The 15,342-nt window shown below is 43.1% G+C and overlaps 1 protein-coding gene across 7 annotated transcripts in view; it reads right to left on the bottom strand.

The window, feature by feature from the left end:
• Positions 1 to 15,342, bottom strand: part of cgnl1 (cingulin-like 1) — a 218,847-nt gene that overhangs the window by 73,837 nt on the left and 129,668 nt on the right. For all 7 annotated transcript variants that reach the window (XM_063065732.1, XM_063065731.1, XM_063065735.1 and 4 more), the window contains exons 11-12: positions 11,665 to 11,817; positions 6,398 to 6,568 (exon numbers count right to left, since the gene is read on the bottom strand). In XM_063065732.1, the coding sequence (XP_062921802.1) occupies positions 6,398 to 6,568; positions 11,665 to 11,817 (324 nt within the window). The remainder of the gene's footprint in view (positions 1 to 6,397; positions 6,569 to 11,664; positions 11,818 to 15,342) is intronic.

The following is a 15,342-nucleotide window of genomic DNA, read 5'->3' as shown; positions in this document are numbered from 1 at the left end:
ACTGAAGTTTCTGGGAACAGTTCACAAGATGCAGGATAGACATGTCACACAGAGGAAGTAGTTCTCAAATGGCAGGGGTAGGCCACTGTGGCTGACAAGGGAAGTTAAGGGCCTGTACTCACTGGAACTTAGAAGAATGCCGGGGGTGGGGGGGTTCTCATTGAAACCTACCAAATGTTGAAAGGACTAGACTTGAAAGGACCCCTGTTTCCATCCAGGGGGTCAGTGTGGACATGGTGGAGGATTACAAATACCTGGGGATACGAATTGACAATAAACTGGACTGGTCAAAGAACACTGAGGCCGTCTACAAGAAGGCTCATGGTCGTCTCTATTTCCTGAGGAGACTGAGGTCCTTCAACATCTGTCGGACGCTGCTGAGGATGTTCTACGAGTCTGTGGTGGCCAGTGCAATCATGTTTGCTGTTGTGTGCTGGGGCAGCAGGCTGAGGGTAACAGACACCAACAGAATCAACAAACTCATCCGTAAGGCCAGTGATGTTGTGGGGATGGAACTGGACTCTCTGATGGTGGTGTCTGAAAGAGGATGCTGTCTAAGTTGCATGCCATCTGGGCACAGGAGTACATTCAGCCAGAAACTCATTCCACCGAGATGCAGCACAGAGCATCATAGGAAGTCATTCCTGCCTGTGGCCATCAAGCTTTACAACTCCTCCCTTGGAGGGTCAGACATCCTGAGCCAATAGGCTGGTCCTGAACTTATTTCATAATTTACTGGCATAATTTACATACAACTATTTAACTATTTATGGTTCTATTACTATTATTTATGGTGCAACTGTAATGAAAACCAATTTCCCCCGGGATCAATAAAGTATGACTATGACTATGAGGTGGATGTGGAGAGGATGCTTCCTATGGTGGCTGTGTCCAGAACTAGAGGGCACAACCTCAAAATTGAGAGGTGACCTTCTATAACAGACATAAGGAGGATCTTCTTTAGCCGGAGAGTAGTGAATCTATGGAATGCTCTGCTACAGACTGCGATGGAGGCCAAGTCCTTGGGTATATTTAAGGAGGAAGTTTATAGTTTCTTGATTGGTCAGGGTAACAAAGGATACGGTGAGAAACATAGAAACGTAGAAAATAGGTGCAGGAGTAGGCCATTTGGCCCTTCGAGCCTGCACCGCCATTCAGTATGATCATGGCTGATCATCCAACTCAGAACCCTGTACCTGCCTTCTCTCCATACCCCCGATCCCTTCAGCCACAAGGGCCTTATCTAACTCCCTCTTAAATATAGCCAATGAACTGGCCTGAATTGTTTCCTGTGGCAGAGAATTCCACAGATTCACCACTCTCTGTGTGAAGAAGTTTTTTCTAATCTCGGTCCTAAAAAGCTTCCCCTTTATCCTCAAACTGTGACCCCTCGTTCTGGACTTCCCCAACATCGGGAACAATCTTCCTGCATCTAGCCTGTCCAATCCCTTTAGGATTTTATACGTTTCAATCAGATCCCCCCTCAATCTTCTAAATTCCAACGAGTACAAGCCTAGCCGATCCAGTCTTTCATCATATGAAAGTCCTGCCGTCCCAAGAATCAATCTGGTGAACCTTCTTTGTACTCCCTCTATGGCAAGAATGTCTTTCCTCAGATTAGGGGACCAAAACTGCACACAATACTGCAGGTGTGGTCTCACCAAGGCCTTGTACAACTGCAGTAGTACCTCCCTGCTCCTGTACTCGAATCCTCTTGCTATGAATGCCAGCATACCATTCGCCTTTTTCACCGCCTGCTGTACCTGCATGCCCACTTTCAATGCCTGGTGTATAATGACACCCAGGTCTCGTTGCACCTCCCCTTTTCCTAATCGGCCACCATTCAGATAATAATCTGTTTTCCTGTTTTTGCCACCAAAGTGGATAACCTCACACTTATCCACATTAAATTGCATCTGCCATGAATTTGCCCACTCACCCAACCTATCCAAGTCACCCTGCATCCTCTTAGCATCCTCCTCAAAGCTAACACTGCTGCCCAGCTTCGTGTCATCCGCAGACTTGGAGATACTGCATTTAATTCCCTCGTCTAAGTCATTAATATATATTGTAAACAACTGGGATCCCAGCACTGAGCCTTGCAGTACCCCACTAGTCACTGCCTGCCATTCTGAAAAGGTCCCGTTTATTCCCACTCTTTGCTTCTTGTCTGCTAACCAATTCTCTATCCACATCAATACCATACCCCCAATACCGTGTGCTTTAAGTTTGCACACTAATCTCCTGTGTGGGACCTTGTCAATAGCCTTTTGAAAATCCAAATATACTACATCCACTGGTTCTCCCCTATTCAATCTACTAGTTACATCTTCAAAAAATTCTATGAGATTCGTCAGACATGATTTTCCTTTCACAAATCCATGCTGACTTTGTCCGATGATTTCACCGCTTTCCAAATGTGCTGTTATCACGTCTTTGATAACTGACTCTAGCATTTTCCCCACCACCGATGTTAGCCTAACCGGTCTATAATTCCCCGGTTTCTCTCTTCCCTCCTTTTTTAAAAAGCGGGGTTACATTAGCCACCCTCCAATCCTCAGGAACTCATCCAGAATCTAAAGAGTTTTGAAAAATTATCACTAATGCATCCACTGTTTCTTGGGCTACTCTGGGATGCAGACCATCTGTCCCTGGGGATTTATCTGCCTTTAATCCCTTCAATTTACCACTTCCCTACTAACATGTATTTCCCTCAGTTCCTCCATCTCACTAGACCCTCGGTCCCCTACTATTTCCATAAGATTATTTATGTCCTCCTTAGTGAAGACAGAACCAAAGTAGTTATTCAATTGGTCTGCCATGTCCTTGTTCCCCATAATCAATTCACCTGTTTCTGTCTGTAAGGGACCTACATTTGTCTTAACCAATCTTTTTCTTTTCACATACACATCTTTAAAAGCTTTTACAGTCAGTTTTTATGTTCCCTGCCAGTTTTCTCTCATAATCTCTTTTCCCTTTCCTAATTAAGCTCTTTGTCCTCCTCTGCTGGACTCTGAATTTCTCCCAGTCCTCAGGTGAGCCGCTTTTTCTGGCTAATTTGTATGTTTCTTCTTTGGAATTGATACTATCCCTAATTTCCCTTGTCAGCCACAGGTGCACTACCTTCCCTGGTTTATTCTTTTGCCAAACTGGGATGAACAATTGTTGTAGTTCATCCATGCGATCTTTAAGTGTTTGCCATTGCATATCCACCATCAACCCTTTAAGTATCATTTGCCAGTCTATCTTAGCTAATTCACGTATCATACCTTCAAAGTTACCCTTCTTTAAGTTCAGAACCTTTGTTTCTGAATTAACTATGTCACTTTCCATCCTAATGAAGAATTCCCCCATATTATGGTCACTCTTACCCAAGGGGCTTCTCACAACAAGATTGCTAATTAACCCTTCCTCATTGCTCAATACCCAATCTAGAATGGCCTGCTCTCTAGTTGGTTCCTCGACATGTTGGTTCAAGAAACCATCCCACATACATTCCAAGAAATCCTCTTCCTCAGCACCCTTACCAATTTGGTTCACCCAATTTATATGTAGATTGAAGTCACCCATTATAACTGCTGTTCCTTTATTGCACACATTTCTAATTTCCTGTTTAATGCCATCCCCAACCTCACTACTACTGTTAGAAGGCAGGTGTGTGGGGTTGAGTGGGATCTGGGACTGGCCATAATGGAATGGACTGAACGGCCTAATTTTGCTCCTATGTCATGGTCTCACGGTCTGACAAATGAATTATCTGTCAGGATAAGTGAGCAACCTTCAGGAGGGTTCAGAGACAAGCATCCAGCCCAGGTGGTGAGTACTAAAGACCTGTGCTGATCAAAAGCTGGAGTGCTCACTGAGATTTTTAACCTCTCACTTTAGCAGTCTGAGGTACGCACCTGCTTCAGGCAGGTTTCAGTTATACTGGTGCCCCAAAAAACATGGTAACCTATCTCAATGACTATCCAGAAGCACTTACATCCACAGTTATGAAGTGTTTTGAGAGGTTGGTGATGAAACTTATTGACTCCAGCCTGAGAAGGACTTGGATCTGCTCTAGTTTGCCTACTGCCACACATTTCATTGGCTCTTCACTCAACCCTTGAACACTTGGATAGCAAAGATGCATACAATAGAATACTTTACAGTATTCTTGATAGCATTCACTGCTATCATTTCCTCAAAACTAATCAATAAGCTTCAAGACCTTGGCCTCAGCACCTCCTTGTGCAATTGAATTCTTGATTTTCTCACTTGCAAACCCCAGTCTGCTTGGATTGCTGACAACATCTTCTCCACAATCTCCATCTGCAGGGGTGCACCACAAGGCTGTGTGCTTAACCCCCTGCTCTACTCACTTTACACTTATGACTGTGTGGTTAAGCAGACCAGACCTCCAATGCCATATTTAAGTTAGCTGACACCACCACTGTCATTGGCCAAATCAAAGGTGGTGACGAATCAGCATATAGGAGGGGGACTGAAAATTTGGCTGAGTGATGCCACAACAACAACCTTTTACTCAACGTCAGCAAAGCCAAAGAACTGGTTATTGATTTCAGGAGAAGGAAACTGGAGGTCCATGAGCCAGTCCTCATCAGAAGGTCAGAGGTGGAGGGTGCCAACAACTTTAAATTCCTCAGTGTTATTATTTCAGAGGACCTGCCTTGGCCCAGTAAGTAAGTACAATTACGTATGACAGTGCCTCTACTTCCTTAGCAGTTTGCGAAAATTCTTCATCAAGTTATGGTATTGTTACACTGTTTGTTACTATATGTATAATTATGTGGTTTTGTCAGTTTTTTGAATCTTGGTTTGTCCTGTGTTTTGTGAGAATGGACTGATGAAGTACTAAGTGAATCATGGCTTCAACTGGAAGGAGGGTTTGAGAAGGAAGGAGTTAAAAGGACAGGACTTGCAGCTGTATGGGCAGGTGCTGTGAGGAGAGCAGCCAATGGAGTGGGAAAAGTGGACCAGGGAGTCACACAGGGAACTTTCCCTTCAGAATGCTGACGGGGAGGGAAAGGCATGTCTGGTGGTGGGCAGGAGACACTGTACTAAAGTATCAGACGCTTTAACAGTGGCATAGTCTCAGAGAGTGGACTCTTCATACAGAGGCTGGCTTCTTAATATCACTCTTTCTACCACAATACAGCTCATCGGGTTATCAAGAACATCTAGCACAAAGACCAAAAAAAAATTGAAATTCCTTTTTCAATCTCAAAACGATGAAGTGCTCCCTGTAAAGTGAGCTGACCCGAAACTCTGCAGCACGTGGTTAAATTGCTGCGTGACCCCCCCTACCCCCCCCCGTCCAACCAATGTTGCTGCCGAGGTGGGAGGCAGACCTGCTCTGGGCACCGAGTTGCCCAGACCATGGGAAAGGAGGAATGGCCACCAACAGTCCCATCACCATCCAACAGCTCGGAACATAAGGTGAATTATCAACATTTCCAAATGCCTCAGAATATTTTAAATATTCTAAACAGTTGGGAAAAATAATTTTAAAAATTTTAAGTAATAGATTTGCATAGAAATGTTGATCATGCTGAACTGTACACTCTGAATATGTCAGCTGTGGTATCAGGTTTATTCAGCTCTTTGCTCAGTAAGTTGCAGAGTGCCCCGATCTCAACAGTGAATTCAGGGCTGGGGCCAGTGGTCAGATGCACCTACACCTATTCCCCATAATTGATAATTCCATGTTGTAATGCACAGGCAGAGACTACCAGAACACAATGACATCTGGGTTTCAACTGGCCAGTAGCTTTGTACACAACCTCTGCCCAGCAATCTGTACCAAACAGAGATTGGTCCTTTCAGTAGAGAGCAAGTGAAGTGTTAGCACTGTAGTTTCCCTTCACAGTTTATGAACAAATCTATGTCTTTTTTGAGGCGCTCAGATTTTTGTCTATACTTAACTAAACTTTGAGTGCACACAATTTTGTTCATCCTGCCTGACAGAGAACAGGAAGTTCCCATATATCACATACAATTGAGGTCACTGGCACACAAATTCCAAAGTTATTCATGTCAACTACCAAATGCAAAGCACATACAATAAATCTAGAAATTTATTTTGAAAATTTTTTGGAGGACAGCTAGAAAAAGTTAAGTGTTTATTTGTAATTAACTCTCCTGAAACATCAGCCAGAGGCAGAAATAGTTCAGAGTTAGGAAAACCAAGCTTCCATTATTTCTCCAACAAGGTTTAGAAAGATACAAGTGGAAAGTACACTCTTTGCCATTGTTATTTTGTCAATTAAAAAGTTTTTTGTCATCTCTTTTCTGTCTGTGTTGCATTAAGGGAAGATTTTGCTCAACTTTCCACAGAAATCCTTTTGGTTAAAGGCGAGTGGCCAAAGGTTAAATAAACAGAGTCATCTTGCATTACCTCATCCTGCAGTTTCTTGGTCATTAGCTGGGATTTCTCAGCCTCCAGACCCTTGGTTTTCAGCTGCTGCTGCAGGGACGTCAGCTGACTGCGGCTCTTTTCCTTGCACTCATCGAGTTCCTTCCGCAGATCAAGGTTTGACCTCTGAGAGTCCTTGGTCACCTCAGCCATCTGCACAAGTTAACAGTAGTTAAATGAGAATGGATGAAGTGAGCAAAGAAGCAAATACACATTTGTTTAGAGCTCCATATTACACACCGAGGTCCATATTACACATCCAATCACCTTATAGACCTGTCATTCAATCCACAGTATTCTTACAGAATCTCTCGATTAATTACCCATTAGTTCCACTTCCCCACTCTGTCTCTGCAGCCCTGTCTTTTTTTGCTTTCAAGTGTACACTCACTGGCCACTTTATTAGGTACACCTGCCTATTAATGCAAATATCTAATTAGCCAATCATGAGGCAGCAACTCAATGCATAAAATCATGCAGGCGTGGTGAAAAGGTTCAGTTCTCATTCAGACCAAACATCAGAATGGGGAAGAAATGTGATCTAAGTGACTTTAACTGTGGAATAATTGTTGGTGCCAGATGGGGTGCTTTGAGTACCATAGTGATGATGGAACTGCTGGTCTCCAGCGATCTCCTGGAACGACTGTGTTTGACCTGGGTCAGCATGCTCAACGCAGATCGGTGGTCACTGTATGTAAGGACTAAGTTCGTGAAGCTGCTCTCCTTGTAGACAGATGAAAAGACGTTTCCCATATGCTGAGATTTATGTGATTATTGAACTGTATTTTAGATCGGTTTCCTTCAGTTTTTCGGTGTTTTCTTGTGGATGATTGGCAGGTGGGTGATCTGTTAATTTTTTGTGTAGGGGTGGGAGTTTGGTGCCTCTGTCGCTGTTCTTTTCTGTGAGTGAGGGGGGTCAGGGATTCTATCTGTAGCGGTCATTAACTGTTTATTGTGGCTGTTTTTTTTTGCTGTAGGCAAGGGGGGATTTGGGGATCTGCAAGTTTTGTTTCTTTTCTCTTTGTGCCTGTTTTTTGGTGGGGGGGAGTTAATGTATTCTCTTTCATCAACACCCACGGTCTTTCTGTAATTGATGGCTACCTGGAGGAGACAAGTATCAGAGTTGTATTGTACATTACGTGCACACTTTGACATAAAATAAAATGAACCTTTGAACCTTCTGGAGTCTTTACAGCTTGCGGAGAATGGTGCAAAAAAAACAAATAAAATATCCAGTGAGTAGCAGTTCCGTGGGTGAAAATGCCTTGTTAACGAGAGAGGGCAGAGGAGAATGGCCAGACTGGTTCAAGCTGACAGACAGGCGACACTAACTCAAATAACCAGGCGGTAGAACAGCAGAGTACTGAAAAGGATTGCAGAATGTACCACACGGTGAACCTTGAAGCGAATGGACTACAACAGCAGAAGGACCATATGCTCAATGGCCACTTTGTTAGGTCGAGGAGTCGTCTAAGGAAATGGCCACTGAGTGCCTATACAGGGCTTTTTTTTAAATATAAAACTGGTTTGAAGACTGCTATCATTATTAACATGTGTAGTGTTGAAAGCAATATTAAAATGCTGTGACTTTCGGATTCCTCGCCTATGGGGGTGTCCTGCACCATAGAACTACCGGCTACACTAGTGACAGTGATCTCACAAACAATAGATCTGATCAGAGGGCAGTGGCATCTGTGTTTCTGGCCAGGCTATCCTGTTGGTAAACAATTTCATCATCACTGTGGGTAAACACTCAACTTCAAATCATTAGAGTGTCTAGCCTCCAGGAAATGGCCAGCTGCCTGCTTTCTAGGCATGTCCACTGGGGCTGCAGATGTCCTGGACTGAGAGTCCAGGTTCCTGACTGAAACATAAGAAAATGCCAAGCTGAGTGACAATTGCAACTGCTCCATAAATGAAGCAACCACAGCAAAATACTTGATGAAGACTACACAGGTTCTCCCCAGTCCAGAGGAACTTCCTTTTGGTGTCCCAGATGCTCATGGCCAGATCCATCAATGCCATGCTGGGGTCTTTCTCTGACCAGTAACCCATCCACTCTTTCCCCTCAGCCAGAAGGCTGACAACTGGTGTAGATCAAACTGTACCTATCTCCACTTCATTATGCTTGTGTTTCCTCAATCTTTTTGACTTCTCCATCAGGAAGAATGTGACTCCAATTCAATCCCAGACAGTGGGAGCATTTGAGTCAAAGGGCAGTTCGACAGTTTGGTGTTGTGTGTTTAATGTCTCAGTAAAATTTGTGCAATATTGTAAATATATTGCTTAATTAAGATATGTTGTTTACATAATTCTTTATAGGTTATATGTGAAAGTACGTAAATGGCATACCGTATGTCATTATTCCACCACACCATATGTGCGTGCCTCATTAAAGTAAAAATGAAGCATACACATTATCCCAGGCTCCCGTGTTTTTCTTTCAATTAAGTCTTATGCTTTGGAGTTACAAAACGCTTGTCTATACTCCATGGAGCTTAGGTGTGACCTTATTCAAGCATACAAGTTCCAAGGGGGAGGGAGTCCTGACAGGATAGATGTGGGGGTGTTTTCACCAGTGAGAGAGTCTCAAACAAGAGGACATAACCGCAGAATAAGGGGTGGTCATTTAACGCTGAAGCACGTCGAAGTTTCTTTTCTCGGAGATGGTCAATCTCTGAAATTCTCTGCCCAGGTGTGTGGTGGAAGCTGGATCATTAAAGCTGGAGGAATTGAGGGGTATGGGGAACTGGAACAGGGGAGGAGCAAAGGCCAGTAAAGATCAGCCGTGATCACAATGAATGGTGGGGCAGACTTGAACATTTATGTTGGCATTTTTGATACAAACCATATTATTCTATTTACAGGACACCTGCAGGCACTGGCTTTTCTTGATGCATGCAAAGGCCAGGATATCTACTCTACTTCCAGCCACTCCCTGTGCAATGGTAGACTCTCTGGGCTGGCTAAGGGTCCTGTCATTCGATAGCTTAAACTCCCGTTTCTGGTTTATTGTATACTTTGGTGCCATCTCCATTTTCTGCTCAAACGTTCTGTGGATCCAAAGAGCATGAGCAATTTGAACTGGTCTTTAAGACGTGAGCAAATCACAACGCTAGAGAGGGAATGACTGTTCCATTGATCCACAACACCACCCAAAGGCTATGGGAATATGATTCAGAGGAGCTGAAACACACTGGCTGGAACTTACAGCCAAGGTGAAACAAGCCTAGGAAGGTACTCCTTCTCAACATGGAAAGGTGTGAGATGCTCCCAGTGTTGGATGTGGTAAGGCCTGTGCCCACTCCTAATTTCTAGCACCTAGCAGGAGAGAAATATTATATCTGCAGAAATATAATGTACAAACCTCCAGAGAAATGGAGGAAGATGTACCCCATGCGACCTTCAATCTTTATGTGCATTTGCACTGGGCTGTGCGTAGAGCTTGGATTGATGAAGATGGGGTGTCACTCTGTGTTGGGGTTCTATCTGTCACTGGTGTCACAAAGGAGGGGTCTGGTCATGTTGCAGCAAAACATGCATGTCAGGTTGCCTGGGCCAGACTCTGTCCAAAGAACCAAGCAGTGGTTTATATATGATGACCTAGAAAAGCTGCCAGGAAAGGACATGGTGGATCTTGAAGACAGCTTCCCTGAACAGAGTGTCAAAGTCATTTGACAGAGGGTCTCAATGCCCAGGGATGGCTGGAAGCTGTGTAAATCCCCTTGGACTTCTTGCTGAAGGAACATATGTAAAGGAAATCCATTACTGTGCTGATGAACTGCAAACAGAATATTTTTGTTTGTTTTTTTTTAAAACAGAATAACGCGCTGACATACAAATGATGTTGTTCCTTTTCACACCTTGCGGCACATCAGGTGGCATTTTTTCCATTTCTGTAGCATTTGACTGTCTTTTTTTAACAAGACTGAGTTGCCAGCTTGATGCTCAACCCAGCACAGATGGAAAGCGAGCAAGGAGTGGCCGGATTCAAACTCAGGACAATTCACCTTGAAGTCCGGTGTTGATGACACTACACCACCAGCTGGCTAATGGCACACTAATGATGGGTTACAAATAATGAACATTTGATGAAAAGTAAGATTTTTGAAACTAAAAAATATCTTCTAACGCTACTTTTAGCATCATCACTAAGCCTGGTTACACTATTTTCAAGCTGTGCAAAGATCATAAAATCAATTACCTCAGCTCCCTCCTAGTTCTTCAGGCAGTGTCCTCATGGTACTGACACTCATTACTAACAATTCTGTCTTTCTTAGTTGATTAAAACTGCAAATAATTTTAAATATTTCTCTTGAATCTCCTCCTCAACTCTGCTCTAAGGATGTTCGAAACTGAAATACTTGTGCAGAAACAGCAAGCATCAGAGACATATCTTCCTCCCACTCCTTAGGACAATTCCATAGATAAACGGGACTTGTACAAATAGGTACAATCCCCAGCATGGACACGATGGGCTGTGGGACTCTATAACAGTGAATTCTTCCCAGTACCAGCAAACTGGCCCTCCCACAACACCCACAATTTCAGACCAAGGAGGTAGTCGAGCAGCTTGGAGTCAGGGAACTGGTAATCCTTGCTTCTGACACAGGACTGAAAGCAGATGAAGACATGTAGCCTAATATGACTGACACTTCTATCAGTCCTCATAAGAATGAAACCATATTCGTTATTCTACATACAAGTCCTAACTCTTAGGGATATCATCCATACCACCATATCTGTGAGAGCCTTTACACTGTCTTACTTACTCACTCACTGGGCAATCAGGTTTCCTTTAAAATTCAGGGCACCGTTGAGTATGAGCAAGAACAATAGACTTGACCTGTCACCTTCTATACAAAGTACAATGAGGGCAGTCACATCTGAGTTAACTAAACTTCTATTACTATGTAAGTTTGGCTAGATTTTCATTATTTGGTAGCTTTTAAATAAGCAGATGTTTGCAATCTGATTTTGTCTCATCTGGTTGACCAAAAGCTGCAGCTAGCAGTGATTTGTACATTTTGTGGGAATCCCAAACCTGCCCAAGTGCAGGCAGATTGGTTCTAGAGTGGCGGTGTTTCCTATCAATGTTTGGAAAGACAAGAGGTTAACATGAGAACAACAATGCTGTAAGATTAACTCTTGTCAGAAGTGTGAAGGCATCTTCCATCCTTGAAGCAACAATGCCTCAATATCAATAGAATAATCTGCAGTGTGATGAGTATTCACATAAAGGGCCCAACCTCCTTCCGAAGCTTCTCAACCATCTTCTCCAATTGTCTTTTTTCATTCTCCATTTCAATCTTCGTCTTCTTTAGAAGGTCCTTCTGCACAATCTCCATCTGAAGTCTTTCACGTAACTCCTGATTATCCTGTGACTTTTTGTTGAGGTTTCTCTGTAAAATGAGAGAGATTAAGTAACTGAAATTCCACATTTTGTCAAAAACAATTGCAAATGCACCATGAATGACTGTCTATTAGCCTAAAACCTGTTACACCTTTTCACTTTTCCAGTTCTAAAGACAGATTAGGAAGCTGGAGCTCTAATGTTTTAGTCTCCACAGAAACAGCCTAATCTGCTCATTAGCTCTGATGTAGCTGTTTAAAAAACAGCAGCGCTGCAGCAGGAGTGAGCACAGACAGGTAAGCAGACTGTAAAAGTGCAGTGAGACCCTTTGGACTCTGGTCCATACAAGTATTCAGCATTCATTCATACCTATCAAAAGTGCCGATTCTGGGACACCTTGACATTAGAGTCCTTGTGAAATCCAGCGGAAGAAGCACAAAGAGAGTATCTGTGGATTTGCCAACAGTCAGCCTAGTGGATTTGCTCACTAGCTGTGTGCCTCATTAACCTGACACAGTACAACAAAGTTATTAATCTCAAGGGGAAGAAATACCACAAGAGAAAAAGGCAAGGTACATTGATGACTGCATGGGTGCTGCATCATGCACCCATGCTGAGCTCATCAATTTCATCAACTTTGCCTCTAACTTCCACCTTGCCCTTAATTTCACTTGGTCCATTTCTGACACCTCCCTCCCCTTTCTTGATCTCTCGGAGACAAACTGTTCACCGACATCTTTTATGAAGCTACCGATTCCCACAGTTACCTTGGCTATATCTCTTCTCACCCTGTCTGCTGTAAAAATGCTATTCTCTTTTCTCAGTTCCCTTTGTCTCCGCTGCATCTATTCCCAGGATGAGGCATTCCTTTCCAGGACATCAGAGATGTCCTCTTTCTTCAAAGAACAGGGTTTCTCTTCCTCCACCATTGATGCTGCCCTCACCCACATCTCCTTCATTTCCCGAACATCTGCAATCACCCCATCTTCCCATTGCCTTAACAGTGATAGAGTTCCTCTTGTCCTTACCTATCACCCCAAGAGCTTTTACGTCCAACACATCAATCTCCGCAACTTCTGCCATCTCCAAAGGGATCCTACCACCAACCATATCTTCACCTCCTCACACTCTCCACTTTCTGCAAGGATCATTCCCTCCATGGTTCTCCTGTCCCTCCCCACTAAGCATCCTCCTGGCACTTATCTCTGTAAGCTGCCTAAATACTACACCTGCTCATCACCTCCTCCCACACCTCCATTCAGAGCCCCAAACAGTCCTTGCAGGTAAGGCAGGACTTCATCTGAGAATCTACTGGGGTTGATTATTGTAGCTGGTGCTCCTGATGCGGCCTCCTCTACATAGATGAGACCGTTTATTGAGCACAATCTCTCCATCCACCAAAAGTGTAACTTCCCGGTGGCCAAAATTTTAATACCAATTCCCATTCTCATTCCAACATGTCAGTCCATGGCCTCCTCTTGTGCAAAGATGTGGCCATTCTCAGGGTGGAGGAGTAACAAATTATATTCCATCTGCGTAGTCTCCAACCTGATGGCGTGAATGTCGATTTCTCCTTCCGATATAAAGAAATTTTCCTCCCCCTCCCCTCCTCTTCTATTCCCTTCCCCGGCATCTTACCTTTTCTCACCTGCTTATCACTTACCCTTGTTAAATATTTCAATTGTTACAGAGCACCATGAAAAATTAAAATGTTTAACAGCCACCAGGACAGTTGGAGGATGGGATCACAGTATATCACCCAGGGATGACTCTGCTCTTGGACCATGACACGCCACCTGGGGTGTGGGGGGGGGGAGCATTAAAACACCCCACTCTCTGCCAGCAGAAAATGTTAAATCTCCAAATCTGTGATCACCGTGGGACGGCTCCAGCAAGTCCTCAATGAGCACTTTCTCAACAGATGCTGTCTAAGACCTGCTGCTACAGAACTTTATACAATGAGGTCCACATGAAGGCTTTACCTTGGAGGAGACTGTTAATGGAAATGCCTCTCTTGGTTACTTGTTTGCACTACTTTAGATTGCACTACAATCTTTGCACTAGCCTGTCGGTTTGTGCTTATCGTTGTATTTATTGACCTTCATGTGAGCAAGGGATTTCATTGAACTCTGCTCTATGTGATAATCTAGTCTAATGTAGACCATAAGGTATAGGAGCAGAATTAGGCCATTGGGCCCATCGAGTCTGCTCCACCATTTCATCATGGCTGATCCACTTTCCCTCTCAGACCCGATCTGCAGCCTTCTCTCCATATCCCTTCAGGCCCCGACTAATCAAGAATCTGTCAACCTCTGCCTTAAATGTACCCAATGACTTGGCCTCTATAGCTGCTTTTGGCAACAAATTCCACAGCTTCACCACACTCTGGTTACAGAAAAGTCTTCCTCATCCTGTTCTAAATGGATGTCCCTCTGTTCTGAGGCCGTGTCCTCGGGTCATAGGAAATATCCCCTCCACATCCACTCTATCGAGGCCTTTGAACATTCAAGAGGTTTTGGTAAGAACTCCCACCCATTCTTTTGAATTCCAGTAAGTAAAGATCCAGGGCCATCAAATGCTCCTCATTTGATAAGCCTTTCATTCCCGGAATTATTTTCATGAAGCTCCTTTGAAGCCTCTCCAATGTCAGCACATCCTTTCTTAGATAAAGGACCCAAAACTGCTCACAATACAGGCCCCACCAATGCCTTACAAAGACCCAACATTACATCCTTGCTTTTATATTCCAGTCCTCTCGAAATGAATGCTAACATTGCATTTGCCTTCCTCACCACCGACTCAACATGCAAATTAACCTTTAGGGAATCCTGCACAAGGACTCTCAAATAATGTACATTATTAAAGACAATTAGTTGTGCATTTTTAAAATAAATCCCTTACTTTATTACTTAGAAATTCCACACCCATACCCAATGGACACTTTGGAAAAAATTTTAGATTTAAATCTTTCTCAGAAAAGTGTTGTAGCAATTATATATAATATAATTATGAATTTATCCCCTGATGTTTCCAATAAAATTAAAGCTGATTGGGAAAGAGAACTTAAGATTGTATACCGACTGAAAAATGGGAAAAAATTCTTCATTTGGTTAATTTATCCTCTATATGTGCCAAACATGTGTTGATACAGTTTAAAGTTGTGCACAGGGCCCATATGTCCAAAGATAAACTATCTCGTTATTACTCTTACATTAACCTTGTATGTGATAGATGTCATTCCGAGATAGCTTCTTTAACTTACATGCTTTGGTCATGTCCTTTGTTGGAAAAATATTGGAAAGATATTTTTGTCATTATTTCAACGGTTTTGAATACAGACTTATTACCTCACCCAATTACTGCTATCTTTGGATTACCAATGATAGATTCAAGATATTTAACCTCTTCAGCACGTAGGATGATTGCATTTCTCACTCTAATGGCTAGAAGATCTATTTTACTGAATTGGAAAGAGATTAACCCTCCTACTCTATTCCATTGGCTTTCACAAACTATGGTCTGTTTGAATTTGGAAAAAATTAGAAGTGCGGTTTATAACCCTTCCAATAAATTT

This window comes from Mobula hypostoma, chromosome 13 (genome assembly GCF_963921235.1).
Source record: "Mobula hypostoma chromosome 13, sMobHyp1.1, whole genome shotgun sequence".
NCBI lineage: Eukaryota > Metazoa > Chordata > Chondrichthyes > Myliobatiformes > Myliobatidae > Mobula > Mobula hypostoma.
The sequence above is the reverse complement of the archived record's forward strand: the minus strand, read 5'-3'. Positions and strand labels throughout refer to the sequence as shown.